The 26724-nt window shown below is 40.2% G+C and overlaps 1 protein-coding gene across 1 annotated transcript in view; it reads right to left on the bottom strand.

Annotated features, from left to right (window-relative positions):
- Positions 1-26724, bottom strand: part of LOC134753792 (uncharacterized) — a 102678-nt gene that overhangs the window by 65264 nt on the left and 10690 nt on the right. Inside the window, exons 5-21 of the mRNA XM_063689733.1 lie at positions 18534-18663; positions 11919-12105; positions 10375-10574; positions 10208-10327; positions 10041-10160; positions 9877-9993; positions 9710-9829; positions 9543-9662; positions 9376-9495; positions 9209-9328; positions 9042-9161; positions 8878-8994; positions 8711-8830; positions 8544-8663; positions 8377-8496; positions 8210-8329; positions 7879-7998 (exon numbers count right to left, since the gene is read on the bottom strand). Coding sequence (XP_063545803.1) covers positions 7879-7998; positions 8210-8329; positions 8377-8496; positions 8544-8663; positions 8711-8830; positions 8878-8994; positions 9042-9161; positions 9209-9328; positions 9376-9495; positions 9543-9662; positions 9710-9829; positions 9877-9993; positions 10041-10160; positions 10208-10327; positions 10375-10574; positions 11919-12105; positions 18534-18663 — 2191 coding nt within the window. The remainder of the gene's footprint in view (positions 1-7878; positions 7999-8209; positions 8330-8376; positions 8497-8543; positions 8664-8710; positions 8831-8877; positions 8995-9041; positions 9162-9208; positions 9329-9375; positions 9496-9542; positions 9663-9709; positions 9830-9876; positions 9994-10040; positions 10161-10207; positions 10328-10374; positions 10575-11918; positions 12106-18533; positions 18664-26724) is intronic.

The raw sequence follows: 26724 nt of genomic DNA, 5'->3' as shown, positions 1-26724 counted from the left end.
AGGGTTCCGTACCCCAAGGGTAAAAACGGGACCCTATTACTAAGACTCCGCTGTCCGTCTGTCACCAGGCTGTATCTCGTGATCTGTGATAGCTAGACAGCTGAAATTTTCAAAGATGATGTATTTCGGTTGCCGCTATAACAACAAATACTAAAAACAGAATAAAATAGAGATTTAAGTGGGGCTCCCATACAACAAACGTGATTTTTGACCGAAGTTAAGCAACGTCGGGCGGGGTCAGTACTTGGATGGGTGGCCGTTTTTATAGTTAATGGTACGGAACCCTTCGTGTGTGAGTCCGACTCGCACTTGGCCGGTTTTATTTCATTGTGATTGACATCTGTATATACAATTTATAGATGGCGACTACATTGTTCAACGCGTGCGAATTTGCAAGCAAAACATAGGGAAATTATAAACGAATAGGACCAAATACTTTTCTCTATTTTGTTTAAAAGCATATCCGAATAGTGTTGAATGACAGACGTCGGATTTAATTAATAGTTATTCGAAATCTGTTCTATATTAAATTTAACTGCATTTCACGCGCTTAAAAAATGGCAAAACAGTTTTCAACCTCTATTTATTGAATGACGAGTGTTGCAAACGACGTAAATCGTCAGCATGTAAAAAGGAATGAAATGAATACGCAAAATAAAACTGACCTTTAAACTAAATTAATAATTTGGAAGTTATAATACAGCCAGTCGTATTTAATCTCTTTCAATGCAAATAGCGTAAAATATTTTGTGTTATATATTTTTGTACGATTAATAAATACACCTTTTAGTAACATTAATATTTTAAACACGAAATATGGTGACGACTGATGATATAGTTTCGACTAAAAATGGCTAAACGTCTATCGAGGAAATTTAGCATACATATGCTTAGTTATCCTTTTGGACGCCAATGACGGATATATCGGCACCGCAGGTCCAACGCCAAAGACGGATTAATCGGTCAAAGACCACAGAGCAACATAGACCTACGTGCATGTGCATAAAGTTCAATATCAGTTTTGACATTTCGGTGAAGTGGCGTCCGAGTGACAGCTTTTGTGTTTGACACGGCGCCTAAAAGGTTAATAATCAGTATCGTGCGCGAGTGAAAGAGACAGGCACCGTCATTATCATACTGTCCCGTAGACAACTATCGCTCTTCGCGACAAAATTTCCATCTTCACCACTTAGATGGTTGGCTGTTCTCAACTGTGCGTCTCTCCAGAAACTTCCTGCCTTTCACACCTAAACTGTGGAATGAGCGAGACCTTCAAACCTTCAAGTAAAACAGGTGTAAATGGGTGACGGTAATAGCGTACACGTGCAGCCTATGGATCAGCTATACGCAGCGGGTATACAGCGCTCTGCGGGTACAGTACAACAACGCGTACAGTATGGATTTCGGGTTGCCGCGACACTGTAGCGCATCGGGTAACATACCACACACACGGGGGGACAGATCGCTGGCTTCCACGCGATCATCAGGAAGCGGTGTAGCTCGCTGTTGAGGCCAGGGGTCGGAAACCGGTATTTGCTCCATACAAAAATACCGGTATTATTACGTTCTTTTTCGTTCTTTTGTTTATAATTTCATTTTTAATGGGACGTTTTAATAATGCAAAATTCTTTCCTAAATACATGATTCAGTCCTACGTAATGAGCATAAAATAATTCAACATATTGGGCTATTTCGGGGTTTTTTAAAAATACCGGTTCCGAGCCCTGGTTGAGGCGATGGCGCGCCAGCTCGAATAACATCCTGTGCACGTTGGCCGACCTTTGGGACTTACCGTGGCTAAAGCCCATTATGTAAGAATCTGTTTAAATGTTGTTTGTACTAACCCTAGATTTAAGTATTAATATGTAAGTTACTAACACATTATGGATTTTTATTCGATTTAAATGATTATTGATTGATTTCAACATCAGGTGATTTGTCTGCTCGTTTGCCACCTACACGGGGCTTTTTTAATGTCTGTTAATTTCAAGTGTGCATTCCTGAGCTTTAATGAAGTAATTTTCTCAAAGAAACCGGTATACTAATTAACTCCATAAAGCCTAACCCTAAACAAAGCACAAAAGGTCCTCGTTAAAAAACGTTTTAAACTTATCGGCATCGCCTAGGATTGCACCCGACGGTAATGTTACACTTGAGTTTCAACACGCAGTTAAACCCAGAACTTATTATCAAGGAATGTACGAGAAACTGCTATTTAAAAATGTTATTAATAGTTATTATATTTCGGGAAAGCGGGAAAATAGTTATGAAGACTGATTTACTTAGATAAAGCTTAACCCTAAACAAAGCACAAAAGGTCCTCGTTAGAAAACTTTCCAAACGTATCGGCATTGCCAGGGATTCCAACCGACGGTAATGTTACACTTGAGTTTCAACACGCAGTTGAACCCAGCAACTTATTATCAAGGAATGTACGAGAAACTGCTATTTAAAAATGTTAATAGTTATTATATTTCAGGAAAGCGGGAAAATAGTTATGAAGACTGATTTACTTAGATAAAGCTTAACCCTAAACAAAGCACAAAAGGTCCTCGTTAGAAAACTTTCCAAACGTATCGGCATGGCCAGGGATTCCACCCGACGGTAATGTTACACTTGAGTTTCAACACGCAGTTGAACCCAGAACTTATTATCAAGGAATGTGCGAGAAACTGCTACTTAAAAATGTTCTTAATAGTTATTATATTTCGGGAAAGCGGGAAAATTGTTATGAAGACTGATTTACTTAGATAAAGCTTAACCCTAAACAAAGCACAAAAGGTCTTCGTTAGAAAACTTTCCAAACGTATCGGCATGGCCAGGGATTCCACCCGACGGTAATGTTACACTTGAGTTTCAACACGCAGTTGAACCCAGAACTTATTATCAAGGATTGTGCGAGAAACTGCTATTTAAAAATGTTATTAATAGTTATTATATTTCGGGAAAGCGGGAAAATTGTTATGAAGACTGATTTGCTTAGATAAAGATTAACCCTAAACAAAGCACAAAAGGTCCTCGTTACAAATCTTTTCGAAGTTATCGGCATCGCCTAGGATTCCACCCGAAGGTGATGTTACAGTTGAGTTTCAACACGCGGTTGAACCCAGCAACTTTCACCGTGTATTTAGTCAAAGAAGACATAATATCTATCTTTGATTTAGTGTATGATGACTGTTCGTCTTCGTCTGTAATTTATCAGCGACGTCATTATATAAAAACCGGCCAAGTGCGAGTCGGACTCGCGCACGAAGGGTTCTGTACCATTACGCAGAAAACGGCAAAAAATCACGTTTGTTGTATGGGAGCCCCACTTAAATATTAATTTTATTTTGTTTTTAGTATTTGTTGTTAAAGCGGAAACAGAAATACATCATGTGTGAAAATTTAACTGTCTAGCTATCACGGTTCATGAGATACAGCCTGGTGACAGACGGACGGACGGACAGCGGAGTCTTAGTAATATGGTCCCGTTTTTACCCTTTGGGTACGGAACTCTAAAAATGATCACGAAAAACGTTTTATTGGCAGCTAAGAAACACGGTTAGCGCCGTTGGTCGACCTAACCATCATCTTACTAAATCACGTATATATATATATATATATATACACATTTTTATTATATTTTCCGCTACGGAAATAATCTATCATATCTTTTCAGATACATTTGCATTTTTTTTTGGTAATTTCTCAAAAACGGCTCTAGCGATTTCTCTGAAATTTACAATATACGTATGAAAAGGACAATTCGATCAAACTAGGGTACATTTTTAAAATAATTAGTTTCCCCGAGTTTTCGCGGTGCGTAAAGTGTGATTTGATTTATTTTTCAAACCCGACGCTAACGAGGGTGAAGAATCGATCCATCTAGGTTTTATTGTTAGTAAGATTCGCTTTTGAGTGTTTTGATATAAGAAATTCAATATTTATAACATATTAATTTAAGGGATTTCTTCCTCTAGGATTCTTTAGGCATGACTTCCGACATAAAAACCATCCTATGTCCTTCCCCGGGACTCAAACTATCTCTATGCCAAAATTAAACAAAATCCGTTCAGCGGTTTAAGCGTGAAGAGGTAACAGACAGACAGAGAGACAGACACACATTCGCATTTATAATATTAGTATGGATAGTTTGACAACGAGTGATAACTAAACTAAAAAAAGTACTTACAAAACTTTATGAAACTTATCGCCGCCTACGATTCCACACAACAGTAATATTACACTTGACTTCCAAAACGCGATTAAAACCGGCAACTCTCACGGTATAGTGTATGATGGCTATCCGTCCTCTCCTGCAGTATAGCAGCGCCACTGCGATATGCATGCGCATCGCGGTTGACTAATGAGTCGCTGAGTCAACACTAAGTCCTGCTCGACGCCTGTTGCATGGACATGCGCAATGTGTGTGTAGGTAAACTTTGCCCAGGCTAGGTTTTATTTATAGAAGCAAATTATTGTCATTTTTTAGGCAGATAGTTTGACTTAGACAGAGTTAGCATTGGTTGTAATCCACATCTCATCTCAACGCAGAAACGCAGTCTTAGGTACATGTGAGCAATTAGCAAGCGGTACTTTCTGGTCGCGGTAATCGGATCTGCATGCACCTTTAGCATAGCTCAGATGCGAGTATTTAAGAGAAGTTTGGCCGCTCTGATTGCGGAATCACCAGGCCTATGGAACTCTCCGCGGGAGCTCGGATTTATACCTACGACTCGCTTCCCGCTGGCGGTACTAAAGCTAGCCAGTTGGTTGCCACACGCGCTCACGCACGCACGTCACCGCGCGTTATGCCAAAGAAATGTCTTCGTCACAAACAAATAACACAGCTTTTAGTGTGGATGGATGCAGAAACAACAAAACAAATAAAATATATCGTTTTTTTCTCTTTCGACAGATAAGGATTTTCTCAATATAGGTACTTACACCTACTGTTATTATTTTTACGATAGTTACAAGCTACGTAGGTACTATTAAATTGTTTTAAAATGTAGGTATTGTTTTTTACGAGACATTTATAGTTAGATATCTACCTAAGACACCTAAGTATTTGAAAGAAGCGTCGGTAACCCTAGCGTTGTGTCGGCGCGCGCTGCGGGAGTGGCGCGTTGAAGGTCACTCCATTGTATTTTTGTGTGGGTATCAAAACAGTAGGTATTTGCGTTTTCTTTGAGAGATAAGTATCTGTTCGTAAGAACTATTATATAATCTGTGGTATCACCTACTCACGAATATATTTTCATTATAATTATAAATGACCGCCAACAGTGGTGACCCTACGCTTAACATTAACTTAATACATCAATGCACGCCGGTTCATGTAAACAAGAGTTAAACAGAGGAAAATTTAATCGGCCAGACAGCACTGTCTTCAACGCAAAACCGACTCTCAATACAAAGGTGACACCTGAATATAAAGGTGAGTTTAGCATGAAGGGTGTCTCAAGGATACTTTTATGAGATCGGTTGTGTTAGGTCAGGTTCGCATATATGTTTATCTATTAATGTATGCCGCCGTGAGGAATCGCATCATGTCGTGGTTGGTCTATCAGAAACGTGAGAGGGTGCATTTCGATGTAACTGAAATATTATAAGAGGGGTGTGTTTTGTGTCGTTTGTAAAATCTAAAGACAATTTAAAGCTCAGGTACTATTTATTGTTTTTCTAGGAACTCGCCGTGATATTTAAAACACTTTCTCATTCGGTCGGTCCATTTTTGAAACCACTTATTCCACTCGAAGTTGGGGCTCCAAATGGCCGTTTTGGATACGTCTACCGCCATTTCTTGGGTTCGGTACGGTTAACCACGAAGACATTGCTTGATTTTAGGGAAAGCTAAGAAATCATTAGGGCTCAAGTCAGGGCTGTACGGCGGGTGGTCGAGAATTTCGACGTTGTGCTCGTGTAAAAACGCAATTGTTTGCCGGGAGGTGTGTGAGCTTGCATTGTCATGGAGCAGATACGATGTTTTCGGTTGATTTTTCGGAATTCACTTATAGCTTCTAGTAAGCAAAGTGTGATATACTAAAGTCGTCGTCAATAGAACTTGCAAAGAAAGTAAACAAACCATTTTACCTTCATTACTTCGTAATATCGCTCTTTAAAAGGACAACCATGACCTTATCAACAGTCTTTATACTTACGTACTTACTTACTGCTGTGGCGCGACGACCCGAAGTGGATCTTGGCCTCCGACACCAAAGACCGCCATGCTACTCTGTCCAAAGCCGCCTACCACAGCCTACCGCCTAGCCTACCCGAGTAGCCTAGGTACCGCTGGAGAGACGAAGTGCAGAAAGACCTCAGCGAACTCGGCGCCGTCGACTGGACAGAATCAGTCTATATACTTAAATATTTTATTTATATACATTGTTAGTTAAATTAAATGTTAATTATTAATATTTCAGGTAAAATAGCCTTTGTAAAAATGTTAGGTTATGTGTCAAACGCTAACAAAATCTGTCATATTTGTTTACATTATTAGCAAGTTCTATTGACGACTTTAGTCAGGGTTAACTGTTTTGTGATATTATAACCCGATAGTGGCAACATGTCCACTTTTGGCGAGTTTGAGTTCTATCCAATGGAAGCTGTTTTCTGGTCGTCAATAAGCAAATGTGGTATCCGGCGTGTTTTTTTTTTACAAGTAGTTCTAGATGTCAGATTTTTTAAATAGTTGTCCCTAAAACGCCTATTAGAAGCTTCTATCTCACGGTATATCAACCAGCCTCAATGTTTTCCTGGTTTTTCGCGGTTTTCGGACGACTTTCACCCAGTCTGTCACTGAGCCTAGAGCAATTGCGTTAAAATTCCAAATACCAGCGTTACACAGTCAGAAGGCATGATGCATTGTCAATGAAAACAGTAGTCAGCACTTTAAAGCGCTGAAGTCGCGTTAAACCTTATTTAAAGTTACACACACGTCACACCACAGAGGATAGAATAAGATAGAGCGGTACTGTCATAGTAAATTTTGTAACCACAGTAAATTCACTGCCATCTATAGACATACTTTAAAACTAAAAATGAAGATTTATAAAAATACGTTAAAATGTATTTAAATATGGATAAATGATTTTTTTGTTTGCATTAACTATTTTTATATGATTTCGACCCATGTTCTTTCACTGATATGCGTTAAAATAATAAAAAACAAACGAAACCGTCAACGCCCTCTATGCGAGAGTAGGCCATTGGTCACACTATCGCACGAAAATTTTCCTATGAAATTTCCATTTTCACAACTGACTTGTCAACTTTGGACACATTAAATCACATTTACAAACGGGTCTATCGCGAATTTATTTTGTTACCTTTATTTACCGACGTTTCGACACAGGTTTTAAAGGTAACAACATTAATTCGCGATAGACCCGATTGTAAATGTGATTTAATACTTGTCAACTTTGACTAGACGCCGTAATGAACGGTTCGGTCAATCATAATTCGTTTATTTGTTTTTGAATTCTCAATTCAAATAGCGGCCCTCGTATTGGTATATCAATACGTCTAATGCCGTCCTACAGGGACATACAGGATGTTTTGCACCCCTTAGCTATATTTTGCGAGGTGAACTTAACCACAATAAGTCATACTGAGCAACTTTTACTATGGGACTAACCCCGAAATAGCGATTTTATTTTAGAAAAAATCATCTGATCAGCCAAAATTTACGAAACAGACATTTTTTTACTGCATTAACATTACTTTTTACTTACTTGACACCTGGCTGACCGCCGGCAGCGGACCACGTGACAGCGATATACAGCCGACTCCCTCGTCTCGCCTTGGGACCACGTGAACGCGAAGCAGGATGCGTCATACGCGCCTAGAACGGTATACGGTTGACGAAGTACGCCATGTCGCTGTACTTACTTGACACCTGGCTGACCGCCTCGGCTATGTGGCAGCGGAACACGTGACAGCGATATACAGCCGACTCCCTCGTCTCGCCGTGGGACCACATGAACGCGAAGCAGGATGCGTCATACGCGCCTAGAACGGTATACGGTTGACGAAGTACGCCACGCTGTACTTACTTGACACCTAGCTGACCGCCTCGGCTATGTGGCAGCAGAACACGTGACAGCGATATACAGCCGACTCCCTCGTCTCGCCGTGGGACCACATGAACGCGAAGCAGGATGCGTCATACGCGCCTAGAACGGTATACGGTTGACGAAGTACGCCATGTCGCTGTACTTACTTGACACCTGGCTGACCGCCTCGGCTATGTGGCAGCGGAACACGTGACAGCGATATACAGCCGACTCCCTCGTCTCGCCGTGGGACCACATGAACGCGAAGCAGGATGCGTCATACGCGCCTAGGACGGTATACGGTTGACGAAGTACGCCATGTCGCTGTACTTACTTGACACCTGGCTGACCGCCTCGGCTATGTGGCAGCGGAACACGTGACAGCGATATACAGCCGACTCCCTCGTCTCGCCGTGGGACCACATGAACGCGAAGCAGGATGCGTCATACGCGCCTAGAACGGTATACGGTTGACGAAGTACGCCATATCGCTGTACTTACTTGACACCTGGCTGACCGCCTCGGCTATGTGGCAGCGGAACACGTGACAGCGATATACAGCCGACTCCCTCGTCTCGCCGTGGGACCACATGAACGCGAAGCAGGATGCGTCATACGCGCCTAGGACGGTATACGGTTGACGAAGTACGCCATGTCGCTGTACTTACTTGACACCTGGCTGACCGCCTCGGCTATGTGGCAGCGGAACACGTGACAGCGATATACAGCCGACTCCCTCGTCTCGCCGTGGGACCACATGAACGCGAAGCAGGATGCGTCATACGCGCCTAGGACGGTATAAGGTTGACGAAGTACGCCATGTCGCTGTACTTACTTGACACCTGGCTGACCGCCTCGAATATGTGGCGGAACACGTGACAGCGATATACAGCCGACTCCCTCGTCTCGCCGTGGGACCACATGAACGCGAAGCAGGATGCGTCATACGCGCCTAGAACGGTATACGGTTGACGAAGTACGCCATGTCGCTGTACTTACTTGACACCTGGCTGACCGCCTCGGCTATGTGGCAGCGGAACACGTGACAGCGATATACAGCCGACTCCCTCGTCTCGCCGTGGGACCACATGAACGCGAAGCAGGATGCGTCATACGCGCCTAGAACGGTATACGGTTGACGAAGTACGCCATGTCGCTGTACTTACTTGACACCTGGCTGACCGCCTCGGCTATGTGGCAGCGGAACACGTGACAGCGATATACAGCCGACTCCCTCGTCTCGCCGTGGGACCACATGAACGCGAAGCAGGATGCGTCATACGCGCCTAGAACGGTATACGGTTGACGAAGTACGCCATGTCGCTGTACTTACTTGACACCTGGCTGACCGCCTCGGCTATGTGGCAGCGGAACACGTGACAGCGATATACAGCCGACTCCCTCGTCTCGCCGTGGGACCACATGAACGCGAAGCAGGATGCGTCATACGCGCCTAGGACGGTATACGGTTGACGAAGTACGCCATGTCACTGTACTTACTTGACACCTGGCTGACCGCCTCGGCTATGTGGCAGCGGAACACGTGACAGCGATATACAGCCGACTCCCTCGTCTCGCCGTGGGACCACATGAACGCGAAGCAGGATGCGTCATACGCGCCTAGGACGGTATACGGTTGACGAAGTACGCCATGTCGCTGTACTTACTTGACACCTGGCTGACCGCCTCGGCTATGTGGCAGCGGAACACGTGACAGCGATATACAGCCGACTCCCTCGTCTCGCCGTGGGACCACATGAACGCGAAGCAGGATGCGTCATACGCGCCTAGGACGGTATAAGGTTGACGAAGTACGCCATGTCGCTGTACTTACTTGACACCTGGCTGACCGCCTCGAATATGTGGCGGAACACGTGACAGCGATATACAGCCGACTCCCTCGTCTCGCCGTGGGACCACATGAACGCGAAGCAGGATGCGTCATACGCGCCTAGAACGGTATACGGTTGACGAAGTACGCCATGTCGCTGTACTTACTTGACACCTGGCTGACCGCCTCGGCTATGTGGCAGCGGAACACGTGACAGCGATATACAGCCGACTCCCTCGTCTCGCCGTGGGACCACATGAACGCGAAGCAGGATGCGTCATACGCGCCTAGAACGGTATACGGTTGACGAAGTACGCCATGTCGCTGTACTTACTTGACACCTGGCTGACCGCCTCGGCTATGTGGCAGCGGAACACGTGACAGCGATATACAGCCGACTCCCTCGTCTCGCCGTGGGACCACATGAACGCGAAGCAGGATGCGTCATACGCGCCTAGGACGGTATACGGTTGACGAAGTACGCCATGTCACTGTACTTACTTGACACCTGGCTGACCGCCTCGGCTATGTGGCAGCGGAACACGTGACAGCGATATACAGCCGACTCCCTCGTCTCGCCGTGGGACCACGTGAACGCGAAGCAGGAGGCGACGGGCGAGCCGGCCGTGCCGCGCGCGTAGAATAAGATCCGGTTGACAGAATAGCGCGTCATGACGCTGTTCGTGTCCGCTTGGTACAGCCTGTTGATGGAATACTTGGTTACTACTGGCAAAGAGAATTTATTGTAATGGAGAGGTAAAGTCCAAGAAAAAAAAATCGCCCATTAGCACAGAATAAGTAATAGTATTATCATACAGAACGGCCACGCACCGCCCCGCCCCGACTCGAATTACCTCGCCCCGCGACAGAAATCTGGCGGACTTCTGGCCTACTCTAAGTACTATTTTTAAGCAACTTACACTATGACGCATGACGCGTATACAGACGTGCCGTTCACACATAAAAACGCAAGTGATATTTGATGTATAGCAGGTCGTCCCTGTGCCATTAGTTTGACATCCAAAACAGATGGCGCTGTACTGTGCCGTATATTTTGCGGTCACTAAATTGTCAAACGTCAACTTTTGACAATCAGAGTTACTGCCAAATATATGGAGCTGTACGAAACGCACGAAATTGTCTTAGATTTTACGCAACTTAGTCAATGTATCTTTGTTATTGGGTTACTAGCGTCGGTAGATGGTGGGCCCCAAGGGCCTGACACTCTTTGATAGAGAAAGATAGTCTTATTGCGATTCCTATAAGAGGAAAGAGAAAATAGTGCCATGCTTTGTCCTTATCACCGACCGGGTTTTTTTTCATGGTCGGGTTATGGCTGCATAAGTAGGAGGCGATGGCGAAATACCGAAATTTATAAGAGAAAAAGGATTATGCTGCCATACATTAACCTGTCAATACATGAATATGTCTTTCTCTTACCCCTGGTCGCTCGGTTTCATGTCTATAACTACTATACTATGTCTACGGTGGGCCCAAATATAACGGCTGCATTGAAACGGATGACGGGCAACTTTGAGAGCCCGAGAGAGCTGATAGATAACGTGACAGAGCTAGTTTCGGTTTTATTAACCTTTTGGACGCCAATGACGGATATATCGGCAGCGTAGGTCCAACGCCAAAGACCGATTAATCCGTCACAGACCACAGAGCAACATAGACGTACGTGCATTCGCATTAAGTTCAGTTTTGACACTTCGGTGGCTTTTGTGTTGGACACGGCATCGAGAAGTTTAAACAATGAGACCTCTGCAAGAAGTATGTCATCTACATATTTCTGCGCAACAAACCGTTGCGGTTTTAAAGATTTGAAAATAGACACGACGATACCCTACATTCCAGCATGGAAAAGGGCTGTCAACACCGTTGCCTACTGGGCATCCATCGTAGGGGTGAAGCCACGACACGAAAAGAAGAAGCATGGAAAACTAGTCCTTTCGTCTACGTTTGTCTTCTATTTCAACACAGACACACATAACACAAACACAAGTAAAACAATACATCTGTGGCATACAGAAGATACTCACACAACAAGCCCTTGCGAGCATACAGGTACAGAAATAGACACCGCAATGCCGTCTCTGCTCTCAGGCATGGAACTGAGTTCCTTCATGATCCTCTGTATGTCCGTCTCCGATTTGGGATCGGCGATGTTCTGGGCTCCTAGGTAGCTGACACCGCTGAACACGGTGCATTCTTGGTCCACGTCTGAAACTAAAGTGGTTGATTACAATTTGAACTTTATGTAAACTAAGGATTAAATAACAGTTTTAAATGATTCACTGTTACTCACGTATTATTAAGTCGAATAGCTCGACACGCCGCGCCCTCGACCAGTAAAGACGGTCCTCGTAAATTGGACCGAAACATGTCGAGCTATTCGACTTAATAATACGTGAGTGACCAGGTTTAAAATAATCTAATATGTTTGAGTCTCACGGGAGTTTTATAGTTAAGATTCACGGTTAGTTTCACTACACTTATATTGACCGGGATATAGACCGTGACACCGGTGAAACCTACCCGCTAGTTAAACCAAGATAATTCTGCAACGATTTTGATAGCACACGCAGTGCAAGTGTTATTTTAAATGTCAAACTTCTATGAAATTATGACGTATAAATAACACTTGCACTGCGTGCGTTATCAAAATCGTTGCAGGCATCTGTTGGTCTAACTCTATCTTCAGTTTACCCGTGAACAAGATGCATGTAACTGCGTCGAAATATCGGGATCTCAAAAACAATACAAAAGGTAATCCCGGTCAATATAAGTCTATGGATTAAATAGTCCGGCTAGATATTTAACTTTCAGATTTTAATTTTTAGCCTACAAACGGCTGCGTTTGTGTATAAAAGCTGAATGAGAATATTTTGAAGATATAAGTTTTGTTCGAGTTAAATGTTAATTTTTATGATATTTTGTAAAAAAATGTGTAAGTAAGAAATATATTAGTAAATACTTTTTGTCAACGTTTTTTTGGACCACCCTGTAGGTAACTACAAAGTAGATATTACTTGTCACAGTTGCGTACCTAATTATGTTTAACAATTACGTTCATAGCGGCAAATACTTGCCATCCAAGGGCCTGACACTCTTTGATAGAGAAAGATAGTTTTATTGCGATTCCTATAAGAGGAAAGAGAAAATAGTGCCATACTGTGTCCTTATCACCGACCGGGTGGCATCATAGGTAGGAGGAGATGGCGAAATACCGAAATTTATACGAGTGAAAGAGAAAAAATCCTATGCTGCCCAAATTTTATATGAATATTCTTTCTCTTACCCCCGGTCGCTCGGTGGCGCTTCTATAACTACTTGTATATACTATGTCTATGTTGCCATCATACTTAAAACAAAAACCGGCCAAGTGCGAGTCGGACTCGCGCACGAAGGGTTCCGTACCATTACGCAAAAAACGGCAAAAAAATCAAGTTTGTTGTATGGGAGCCCCACTTAAATATTTATTTTATTATATTTTTAGTATTTGTCGTTATAGCGGCAACAGAAATACATCATCTGTGAAAATTTCAACTGTCTAGCTATCACGGTTCATGAGATACAGCCTGGTGACAGACAGACAGACGGACGGACAGACGGACAGTGAAGTCTTAGTAATAGGGTCCCGTTTATACCCTTTGGGTACGGAACCCTAAAAACGCATCTCTGTAATAAAAATTACGGTTCTAAATCGAATGACTAGAAAGGAATGTCAAACGGATGTCCTGAATGGGCATGTGAAAATTACCATTGCATTTGAATTATAATTATGTCAAATGCAACCAAAAGCTAATAACTAGAATCACTCATTTCGATTTTCGATGTTTGCGGTACAATATTGCTTTGCTATTCGGAGTTATAATAACATGCTAGTCAATAGGGATGATGAGTGATGACATATGTTGAATTTTATAACAAAATCTAGTAACATAGATAGCAAATGTGCAATTTATCACAATAATTAGATACTAAAATAATATATGGAAATAATACAAAAATACAGGACGAAAATTTCCGAATTTAAGTATTCTTTTAACTTTCAAATAGGAAAAAAGTTAAATTAAGTAAATACCATTAGATTCCTTACATTTTATTCAAAACAAGATTGTTTAACAACTATATATAGGTACATAAACGCAATATTTCACCGACAACAACGCAATTTGCCCTAAGCGCCACTCGCACCATTCCACTATCCCGGGTTTAACCCGTGAAACCTGGAGTTACCATGGTTACCAGTACAATTTGACATTGGGTTAACGGTTTAACCGCTTAACCCCAGGTTAGTGGGATGGTGCAAGTGCGCCTAACTGGTAACCATGGTAAATCCAGGTTTATATTACCTTATTAGAGAATGGTACTACTTATGGTATACATTTGACGCTAACTGTCCCTAGGTACTGCGCGTACTAAGTAAGGTTTGGGCAACAGGACAGCAAGAGCCACTTGTGCTATCCAGGGTTAGCCACTAACTCGGGGTTAACCGAATAAACCCGGAGTTAGTGCCAGCGGCTCTAGTAGTATTAGACCGTAAAATATAGGCTCCTCCAGGTTAAATTAGTTTATTTACGTTCGAAAATGCGCAACAGGCTTTGCAGCGTGAAATACGGGGGAATCAAATTGCGACACAGACTATTACACAGACACCGCACAATACAATGAGCAAATATACAAATTCACCACAATTTTACTTGTGAAATGCATTTCGAGCAGCACAACTTTGTTTTATCCTAAACCATTTCATATTATAACTTGCGACCCGCCCCGGCTTCGCACGGGTGCAATGCTGATTATACATATAAACTTTCCTCTTGAATCACTTTACTTTATTAACCTGTAGTATCCCACTGCTGGGCAAAGGCCTCTCCCTTAGATTTCCATGACTCCCGTTGTTGAGCTGTTTCCGGCCAGTTATTAGTGAAGGTGTCTATGTCGTCCCGCCATCTCAGCCTGGGCCTGCCACGTCCGCGCTTCTTTTGCGGCATCCACTTGGTGGCTATACTAGCCCACCTATCCGGATGCCTGTCCTAACCTACGGTGCCCAAACATGGTCGCTCACCGAGAGTCAGAAGTCCAAATTGAAGGTTTGCCAGAGAGCAATGGAGCGCAGCATTCTAGGTGTCACAAGGATGGATCGCATCCGAAACACTTGAATCACTATCTATTAAAAAACCGCATCAAAATCCGTTGCGTAGTTTTAAAGATCTAAGCGTACATAGGGACAGACATCCATCCAGACAGCAGCAAGCGACTTTGTTTTATACTATGTAGTGATGTCGTCGTCAATAGAACTTACAAATAAAGTAAACAAACCATATTACCTTCATTACTTCGTAAGCTCGGTCTTTAAAAGGACAAGCATCAGCAGTCTATGTATACTTAATATATAACAGTCTATATATAGATTTTATTTATATAAATTTTTAGTTAAATTAATTGTTAATTATTAATTTCAGGAAAAACAACCTTTTTAAAAATGTTAGGTTATGTGTCAAACGCTAACAAAATCTGTCATATCTGTTTACATTATTTGCAAGTTCTATTGTCAACGACTTTAGCGTTTATATTTATTAAAAACCGGCCAAGTGCGAATCGGACTCGCGTTCCAAGGGTTCCGTACATTACAAAATTTAAACAATGTATTTTTTATCTGAAACGTGAGTGAAATGTCTTTAAATAACCCGTGGGAGTCGGATCAAAAACTAAGTAATTAAGTCCGACTCACGCTTGACTGCAATTTCTAATAGGTTTTCCTGTAATCTATAGGTAAAGATCTATTTTGTGTATTTTTTTCAAAATTTTAGACCCATTAGTTTCGGTGATAAAGGGGGGGGGGAATGGTCATTTTTTGCCTATTTTCTTGAATAACTTCCAAATTGTTTATCCCAAAATTATAAAAAAAATATTTTTGAGATTCTCACAATAAGCTCTTTCATTTGATATATAACACGATATAGTTTGAAAAACTTTATTTTTAATTTTCTCATTTACCCCCCAAAAGTGGCCCCCATGTTTAAAATTCATTTGTTTACGTTACATGTCCGTCTTTGGGTCACAAACTTACATATGTATACCAAATTTCAACTTAATTGGTCCAGTAGTTTCGGAGAAAATAGGCTGTGACAGACGGACAGACAGACGCACGAGTGATCCTATAAGGGTTCCGTTTTTTCCTTTTGAGGTACGGAACCCTAAAGACCAGAATCTGATATCTGAGATATTTGGTTAGTCACGGGAAACCGTTGGTTGTGGGCTGCGAATGACCGTTTGTTGTCGAAATCCTTGGGGTTGGCCTTTGTCCAGCAGTGGACGTCTTTCGGATGATGATGATGATGATATTTTTTTTTTTTTTGAAAATTTTATTAACATATTTAGAGTATTATAATATTGTGATATGGTATAAATAATATTGTGATCGCATGAGTAGAGCCGGAGCAGCTAACAACTTTCGGATCAGCCCTCGTATATACTCACTTCGCAAAATTTTGCTAAGGGATGAAAAACCTCTCCGCGTGCTTTGTCTAGTGTTTGAGGTGATCTATGAGTAACGGTCAAGGGTAAATGAGACTAATGAGGAGAAATTCAATTTTCATTATGAATACTTGCATAGTTGAAGCTAAGAGGTGTAATGAATAGTGAACTCTATTTATGGGGCGTAGAGGTGATTTTACTTGAGGCTACCTGAGCACCAGAAGAGCAGGCTTTTGAGATGCGCTAAAGGAAATTTAATATCAATGCTATGTTATTTACATTTACCTAAGCAACATTTTCATATAGTTTTTATAGGAAAAGCAATTATTTAAATTATAATAGTTCGCAATTAAGACTCAGCTTTCAAACGTAAATAGAACATAATAGGCTAGATGGCAAATTTTCATTAATGGTATCTATCAATCGATCAGGTTTATTTTTAGGATCAAATGTCTAGATTGCATTAAAGCAATACAAAAGTCAGAAATGATAGTCAAAGTCCGACAGTCGTACTTCACTCGCGAAACGCTCCTAACAAAACGATAAGAGAACGTGACGTCAAGGACACTGAGAGGCCATTTTAAATGTGTGGACAAAACAAGAAAATTGCGTTTTTGTCGGTAAAATATTGTGTTTATGTATATAGTTGTCATACAATCTTTTTTTGGATAAAATATAAGGAATCGAATGGTAACCTTACTTTTTGCCTTTTTGGAAGTTTAAAAATTAATTAAATTTTGAAACTTTCAAGTCCTGTATTTTTGTATTATTTCCATATATTAGTTTAATATCTACATTATTGATATACATTGCTCATTTGATATCTATGTTAATAGATTTTGTTATAAAATTCAACATGTGTCATCATCCCTATTATGTATAACGTACGAAAATTGAAAACAATATCTATGAAAGCTTTTAAAAATAGACATTTCACCAACGGTACTAAGTACATAAATAAACTCATAATAGAGATTTCTCCGCAGTGCCAACGACTTAACTAGTTTGAAGGTGGAACTTTACTGAACATAAAAGTATGTAATTTAACAAAGAAAAACTCCTTCATGTAGAAACAAGGAATATCATGTAACATTAGTTATAAATAACCCTATTGTGCTCGGTCATCTTGTATTGAAATGTCAGTTTCAAAGGACTCGCAGCAAGATGTCTGCAGCGTGTTTTCTAATACGCCATTAGTATCAACAGTCTTACCTACCTTTTGCCATGGATACTGTCTGCAGCGTGTTTTCTAATACGCCATTAGTATCAACAGTCTTACCTACCTTTTGCCATGGATACTGTTATACTATATGATATTAAGGCGATAAAAATCTCCTTATATGATCATGTTTCTTTAAGAGGCGTTGATATTCGTAGACGTGGAAAAAATATATGTAGCTCTTGACTATATTATCTTTAATAACATCGTTTCCAATACACGAATTATGACACTTCGCTCGATACAATTAATTCCCAAAGTAACCTCTAACTAGGACTTTTAATCAACCTTTACTCGGTTATTTATGTGATACTATAAACAAAAACAGAAGAAAAAACAATCTTAACTTAAATAGTAATTGTATAGCTTTCGAATTTCGATATTGTAAGGTAACGTTTTTAAAATAAATGAAAATCGACAAAATTCGACAAAATGGACACTTGGCGCGCATGATCTTTCCCGTTCTTTCTTGTGAAATGTGACAGTGACAGCGACAAACCGATGGAACCGCCTTAATAGTTTTTAGGCTTCCGTACCCAAAGGGTAAAAACGGGACCCTATTACTAAGACTCCGCTGTCCGTCTGTCACCAGGCTACTCATGAACCGTGATAGCTAGACAGTTGAAATTTTCACAGATAATGTATTTCTGTTGCCGCTATAACAACAAATACTAAGTGCCAGTTGCACCATTCGCATTTGACAGACTGATCAACGTCATCCGGCGCGCCGCGGCGGTTTACTATGAAACATTCCATACAATAAAGTTTAGCGAACTCTTTAACGATGACACACAGTTTGGTGCAACCGACCCTAAAAGGTCGGTGGACGAGTCCGGTTTTTTTACTTACTTACGGTTACTAAGGGTGTCCAAAGTTCGAAAATCTCTGTCACTCTAATTACGCCTTAATTGGAGTAAAAGCGAAAGGAGTGGAGGTTGACTGTGTAACGTACCTTCGTCCTCGCTGTCTGTCGGCTTCATGTGGTCGTGTTTCTCTGTCGGGGAGGGGGTGCAGCCGTCTCCGGAGGCCGCACTCTCCATTACTTGGTAGAACTTGGAGCCGCCTACCAGCCGGCAGGACTCCTGTGACAATAGTAGATATATTTAGCTAAATATTAATTGCCTTCGCAACGCAAATGGTCACGTAGTGTGAGGTTTTTGAGGAATGTTCTCTCACACACACGGGATTCCCTGCCTCTGTTTTGTCTTAGCCGGTCGTCCAGAGTCGCGAGAGCTGCGTTCTCGAGAGTAGATGTGGAAGGCGTCCGGTTTTTAGTTCATCGCTTTTACCCAATAGCCAAGTTCAATTTAAATTATTAAGCTTAAATCTTATTGCAAATAAGTTTACTCAAAGCTAGCTCAAAATGTTTTTTATGCGATAGCAAACGAGCAGACGAGCCGCCTGATGGGAAGCAGTCATCGTCGCCCATGGACATAAGCAACATCACAGGAGCCACTTAAGCATTGCCGACCCTTGAGAACCCTAAATACCCGCTTCTTGAAGAATCCCATGTCGTAGCACAAAGGAAATACCTCAGGAGGCAACTCATTCACATTCTGCACGTTCTGGGAAGAAACGAGCGAGATACCCGCTTATTCTTGGTATGCCATGTGTCTAAGAAGTGAGGATGAGCTTTGCTCTATGTATGGATTGAGCACTATATGTATGCTTACTTATATCTCTAGGCTACACAAACAAAACGAAGATCTAGGTCTCGAGTAAATACGTGATGTACTCGTATTTGTCAAATATTAGGGCTGCGCGTTGCGTTGCATCAAATAAGCTCAAATATTACCTTTAAAGTTTGGATAAATACTTTATCTAAACTTTTACGTTTGCGCGATTCAAATCAGTTTCTATTTCGAACTGTAAAAACGATTTTGCTACTAAGCAATTTATATGAAACACTAGCATGTGACGTCACAATCAAATTACCTACTCTTTATAGTTTTATACGAGTTTTAAAATAGAAATTGTGTTTAAAAATAACTGCTGTCTACGTTGCTCTATTAATCTTTTGGTGCTTTATTTCATGCATGGTGTAAAATAAATTATTTTAAACACAGTCAAGTACCTTATTGTGTTTATATTTTTACAAGCTGTTTTATGCACAGTAGGATGTGACCTTACCAAATAAATTCCTTTTGAAACTCTTTTCTACTTGAGGTTAGTCAGAAAGACTTTCTCCTCCAAGCACTGAAAGTCGTTTTTTGTATGGGAGGTAGTTTTATGTCAAAAAGTCGAATTCACCAAAGTTAAAACACTATCTCTCTCGTGTTGCACACATAAGTGAGAACATATTAAAGGTTAAAATGTAATTCGAATTACACAGAATAATTCAGAGATTTTTTTTTTATCAGAGTATGAAGTGGCAGTTGAGGAGATGGCCTTCACTAAATTAAAAAGTAACTTTTTAATACACTTGCTCAAAAAGTGCTACTTTTCGTGGCTGTTTAGCGTGCGGAAAGTTGGTTTTCGCGAACTAGTGCTTTTTACTTTTCCAATTTTTTTAAATGTTCACTTGTTCCAATTCATGACTACTTATTGATGAGTGTTAATATTACTTTCCTTTAAACGTCGTAATCAACATAAAAACCTACTGTTAATGTAAGAATACGAAAAATATGCATATTTAATATTTTATTACTTACCTCTTCATCATTATAGCGTTATTGATGTCATTACGATACAAGCGCGAAAAATAGGAAATTCGCAACGAGTGACGATAAATTAAAACACGACCAAAAGGAGTGTTTTAAATCGACACGAGTTGCGAATTACCTATTCGCACACGTATCGTACAACCATAGAGTAACTGATACTAGAGCGGTACTGTCATAGTAAATTTTGTAACCCCAGTAAATTCACTGCGATCTGTCGACACACTTTAAAACTAAAAATGAAGATTTATAAAAATACGATAGAATGTATTTAAATATAGATAAATTATTTTTTTTATTTGCATTAATTATTTTTATGATTTTGACCCATGTTCTTTCACTGATATGCGTTAAAATTGTTAAATAACAAACGAAACCGTCAACGCCATCTATACGACTGTAGGCCAAAACTAGTAGCGCCCTCTCAACGAGAATCAAATGTTCTTTAATTTCCTAGCACGTTTTTTCCTTAGACTGTATCCATCTATTACGGAGTTATATCTATCTTTGGTACAACGTTTTACAGTACATATGGCTCTTTAAATTTACAACATATTTCCGTAATGCTTATTATCGCACTAGCGGTAAAGTGACACCATATGTGACAAATATTACCTAGAATTTTCAATATTGAAAACAAAAAACTTTAATTAGATGTCACCCTGGCAGTTCATGAAATGCCAAATCCTTTCTGTACTGTCGGAAATATTTTCGATTCTATTGATTTCAATAATTCCTGCCACACACAGCAAAGGCAGCGACTGAAAACTTACGTAAAGGAATACAAGTCGTAAAAAGGTCTAAAGCGCCTGGCTTTTTACTTCACGTTACGCTGTTTTACTATTTATAAAATTAAAGGTACTTTTAGAAACGGAGATTCATTCATAGCAGAAGTGTAAGCGCTAACAAGGCGATGCGCTTTCAAAGAGCAAACTTGGAGTTTGTTATCTAGTTATCTAGTATGAAAAGTTTCGCGTTAAGGATACCTGGTATTGTGCCTTGTCCAATTTGGGTGTCGGCAATTCGCATTTAGGGAAGAACAACATGATTTCTGTACACAATGGAACTGTATCTAAGTAGGATCCGTTCACGATTATTTTTGTCACTGTTAGCACTATTCAGGATGAACACAAAATCGATGATTTCGGTGCCCTAATTTTCGGTGTCCTCTATCAATGGTCATCGTATGATTCGTACTGATGTAGTGAAAGTGACATAAACATTAAACTTAGTTTAGTTTCCACTAATGTTTACAAATTAATAAACATTAAACGCACCTTATCTAAAATTTGCGAATATCTCCCATGAGCCGAGGCCGTCACGCAAATCTGCATTTTACATACAAAATCAAACTAATCACTTAAATTAATCGATAATATCACAGTTAACACACGACTTGGCGCTATGGCAATGAAAATAGAATATTTAATAATAATGGTCCTTCTGTGATTCATTGCGTTTGATTTTCACAAATGGCATATGTTGTTTAGTCCTTCCATTGAACCAGGTTTAACCAAATTAAACATTAGCACTTTAGTAATAAGGCAGTAATTTCAATAAATTCAACAGCCAGGAATTCGTCACTTTTGCCCTTTCGGTAGTTAGAGTTCAACGATTGGCGGTTATCCTCAACACTGACGCATTTGTAATAAATTTAACGGTAATAAATTGACATATGAGCGTTTGAAATTCGAATGCTCTTACGACATTTTTCAATACTATCGATGACACAGTAAACTGACCAATAGTGGACCGTATTACAATGTATTAGAGTTCTACAATGGCTCATTTTGTGTTTCTTCATTTCTGCGGGAGTGTAGTCCTGACAAATTCGGTCGGGCCATATATGGATAAAGTTAGTAGTGGGTGTGTGACTTCCGAATATGGTGCCGTTATAGCGTTGTTGCAGTGACCGATAACGATATTGTTGTAACTTTGTCGTTGAAGGGTGCAGTAACAATCAGGACAAGCAATGGCGCACGTGATGCCCTTTTTAGTCGATTATGGCTGAAGGAAGAATGTTTAAAAAAAATTGAAAAATGTAAATCTGACCGATTACATAAATAAATATTATCTAGGAGGATATAACGAACGGAGACGCCACGTCTGTAAGTTGCTTTACGAAAAGTCTGGCGATTTTTGCGGGGGAGGGGTCCATACATTGTGTATGACCATTGGCCTACTATTTACGACAGAGGGGAACGCCTGTTAATGGCTACTCCGTTTGGTTATATCCTAGAATATTATAGCTTATATTAAGCATGTGTCACCTTCTCAGATTAAGAAACTTAGAATCTAATCAACCACCAACCAAACCACCAAACCAAACCTCAACCAAACCACCAAATCACACCAACCAAATCTCAAGTAATAAATTGTCTTGCCGTTTCAGCTGTGGAAAAAAATATACAAACATATTTATGCATACTTCAAAATGCTCCCAATCTATTGTCATCAATTGGGTAATAATTACTCCGTACCTGCAAAATTTTCTAACAAGTTTACCTACCTTCCCGCTCCGAGCCACAACCGCCATCTTTAAAAATCCCTCACACCCTCAACCCTAAACGCACCACCAGTTAAGATTAAAGAAATCACAAATCACAAACTGAAGACGATCTAGATTCCAGTCTAATTTCCAACAATACTTCTAATATCGACCTTAATAATTGCACCACAAGGTTCTTTTTCGAGTACTTGCATAAATAATGTGTGACAATGCACTGACACCTTCCGAACGGCGGTCCGCCGCATACAAAACGGGCTCCTTAACTGAGTAATTTTATTCGCTAAATGGAACAAGCAATGTACACGTCACAATACGTAGGATAGTAATTGGCTCAAACGGTGGCCTCTGGTAACGAAGTTTAATCAACTATCAACTTAACTGGACATTGGTAGATCTTATGTGTTGGCAATAAGGTACATATATGAAAGGTCAGTTGAGACGAGGTTCGCGTTGGTCCGAAATCAAAACAACGGGTCGGGTTATGATTATGAAATGCTGAAGAAAACGCCGTAAATACATGATACTAATGCCCGCCATCCACTGCGAGCGGAACGGAGTCCGTTTAATTCGCAATGGCGAACTGCATGGTGCTATTATGCTTCCACTAAATAAGAGTGAGCGGAGCGGTTTCAAAGAGTAAAGCCCGGTTTCCACCGCGAGCAGAGCGGACTCATTAATGACTGAGTCGCGAAAGTAAACTACGTACTTGTATTTCCATCAAGAAAGTGTCGAGCAGAAATGACAAAGTGAGCAAAAAGAGTTGAAATGAACTCGCTCAGTTCTTGAGAGCGGAGCGGTGTCATTACGGAGCTTGTTCAACTCGCAATTAGAGTTATGTTACTAAAACTCTTATGCCACTGAACTGAACTATATTCGCATAAATAAATAGTCATAACTATATGATTTTATGGGCTATAAAATTATATCGCACCAATCAGAACAATCGGTTTACGGCGCAGCTAACTACTCGTAGTCCTGGCAATTACTTAACTACTTCATTATCGCATAATACAATTATTTCATTAAAAAAATGTATATAAATAAGCAAAGTATAGAATTGAAAACCACATCATCATCAGAGCTCATCAGCTCACGCTCGCAACGCTATAGGGAATATTACGCAAAACTCTGCGAAGGGGTCGCCACTAGCACAAGCTGTAACAACAGCCTTGATGCAGCAATGTCATATTTATTCGTAAGAACTAATCTACGAATACTTGTCAAAAAACTCTTTAAGGCATAGTATATATAAGTAATAGTGATAATATAAGCACACTTGATCACTTTAACCCCTATTTTAGAGCCGGATTACTGGTTGTACCGGGCTATCGAAGTGCCGGATTATTGATATTTCACGTACTAAAAAAATGGGTAATTTTTTAAACAAATTTAATGATGTCGCGGTTTTCAGATGTGAAAAGTATTATTTAGAATAAGAGGATTATTTGACGCTGAAATACTATTTCTATGTCACCAAATCGCTTTCTTAACGGAGACAAACTTACCTAATTAGTGCGCGCACTCTGAATTCGAAATCCCATTCATTGTCAGATACGAAAACACCAGTTTTTAGTATATATGTTGTTCAGCTTTACGTGAATCTCAATTCCTATGCCTACGAACTAAACGACTTGTGTAAACCTTTTTTCAACTCAAAACGCGCTCAATACGCTTACGCCACGACTGAATAACGCCGGTCCACGTATCAACTGTACAACTGTACTGAAATATTTATTGCTAATAGTTCACGGCAACTGTAGAAACAATTAGAGCAAAATGATGTCGCGCCTATCGCGTACTAGTTGCGAATTTCAGAACCGACTATTTCGTTAATGCACATGTGAAGGGATACCCTCTAATAACCGCCCAGAAGACCATAAAGGCCTGTTGTATTTTGAATCTTTATTTAGACACATCAGAATTGCATTGTGGGCGGCTAGACGATGCGAGCAAAATACGAGAGTATTATATATAATTAAACAGTGTGTGTGGCAACAAAGCATTTCATTTTCATACAATAAGAAATATTTATTTAAGTATACAAATAGACTCACATCCCTACCGCCCACCCTCACGCCCACCGATCCGTCGGGTATGAAAATAAACTTTCCTATTATCTGAAAAATATTATCATTGAACAATCTAACACCTACGTTCTGTCGCTGCAGTTTAAAACTATATAAATACCCGCGCAGCTCCAAAAGAGCGTAAAACGATAAACTGTTAAAGGAATATGTACCCTATTTAAAAGAAATACAGTATATCAATACGGAGCGTTCCTATTCCGCTTCGCCGAGCGTGAATTTCAAGCGCCATCTCAGGGGTCATCCATTACATCACACGGTTAGGGGGAGGGAGGGGTCAAGAAAATGTGACATATTGTGACAAGGGGGAGGGGGAGTCACATAGATAGATAGATAGATTTTTATTCGGTATTACTCATACACTGTCAATTACATAATAAAAATTGATTACAAAAATTATAATAAATTAAAATGATTTAAATTCACATAAAAATCAATGTCGACAATTTTGAGATTCTAATACTTACATTAGGAAATCAGTAAAATATTATTCAAATTAAATACTTACAATTACAATAGAAGTAATCACAATTACATTAGAATTAGATGGACGAACATAATGGTCACAATTACATTTATCACGGGGATTTGGATATACTTCATTCGTCCAGAAACTCATTTACCGAATAGTAGGCGTTCATTGTGCAATAATTCTTAAGTTCACGAACAAAAGTACAGTCGGTGTCAACGGTTCTGATTGGCTCGGGTATTTTATTATAATTTTTTGCTCCCATTATACCAAGAGATTTACCGGTTTTTTTAAGCCTATGCGCGGGGACAGCCAGTCCTGGCTTCCTCCTTGCGGAATTTCCTTTTGCCACAAACTTTGTGACGTCACTAACATCATCAGTAACCGAAAGTTTATGAATTGTTAAGTTTATTTAAATTATTTTATTCGCTGCACAGTTAAATAACAACTTTTTGAAACGATTATCGTTTTTATTCGATTTTTAATATTTCTTTTGACACAAATATTTTGATACAATATTAATAATACTTAATTAATTCGATTTGCCGATTTCGTTGAAAAACTGTGACGTCACACCGGGGAGGGGTTTGCCAAATGTGACCAAGTGTGACAACGAGGGGGCATGTAATTAATGGATGACCCGTAAGTTTTTTTTTCTTTTTTTTTACGATGAATAGGCAGGCGTTTGACCACGATCCCACCTGATGGTAAGTGATGATGTGGTCTACGGTGGAGCACGCTAGTTATATCGTATACGTCGTGTCCGAATGCTTTAGTTGTAAGACTTAAAGTCTTAGAAACGTAAAGGTTGGTATTGGGTTATACTTGAGTTCTCTTGTTAATGCATCGTAACGTAACGGGATAAATATACCTCAACTAAATGTAGCTTGGTACAAGGGAAGGCCCGATTATCGTGAAATTTGTTAGCGGATTTGATAACTTGCTTGTCGTACTCTGAAGCTGGCCATCCTCCCTCATCGGACTGGATTCTTGTCCAACTCATTCACCTGCCAAGCAGTTCGGCTGTGGAATGCTCTCCCTCTGCCTATCAGACAAGCTCAGAGCAAGCTTACATTCAAAAGCAAGTTGCGTGAGCATTTATTTGAGAACATTCGCGACTAAATGTCTACGTGATGTCTCACACTAGGTACATAATTATTAAATATATGTATGTTTATTTATATATATATTAAATTTGTATATATGTAGGTATATTATTATTTTCTTTATGGATATTTGTGTAAATATAGTATCATAGTAGTCTGACTTGGATCTTTTTCATATTCACTCTTTACTGTTACTTCAAATTTTTATCTTATTTTATTTATTTTCGCCCTCTTTTATAAATTTATTGACTTTCCTCTAGTCTATTGTACGCAGTGCTATATTTGTCTACCGTTCTTCATCAATTCTCATCTACT

Source organism: Cydia strobilella, chromosome Z, assembly GCF_947568885.1.
Source record: "Cydia strobilella chromosome Z, ilCydStro3.1, whole genome shotgun sequence".
Taxonomy (NCBI): Eukaryota; Metazoa; Arthropoda; class Insecta; order Lepidoptera; family Tortricidae; genus Cydia; species Cydia strobilella.
The sequence above is the reverse complement of the archived record's forward strand: the minus strand, read 5'-3'. Positions and strand labels throughout refer to the sequence as shown.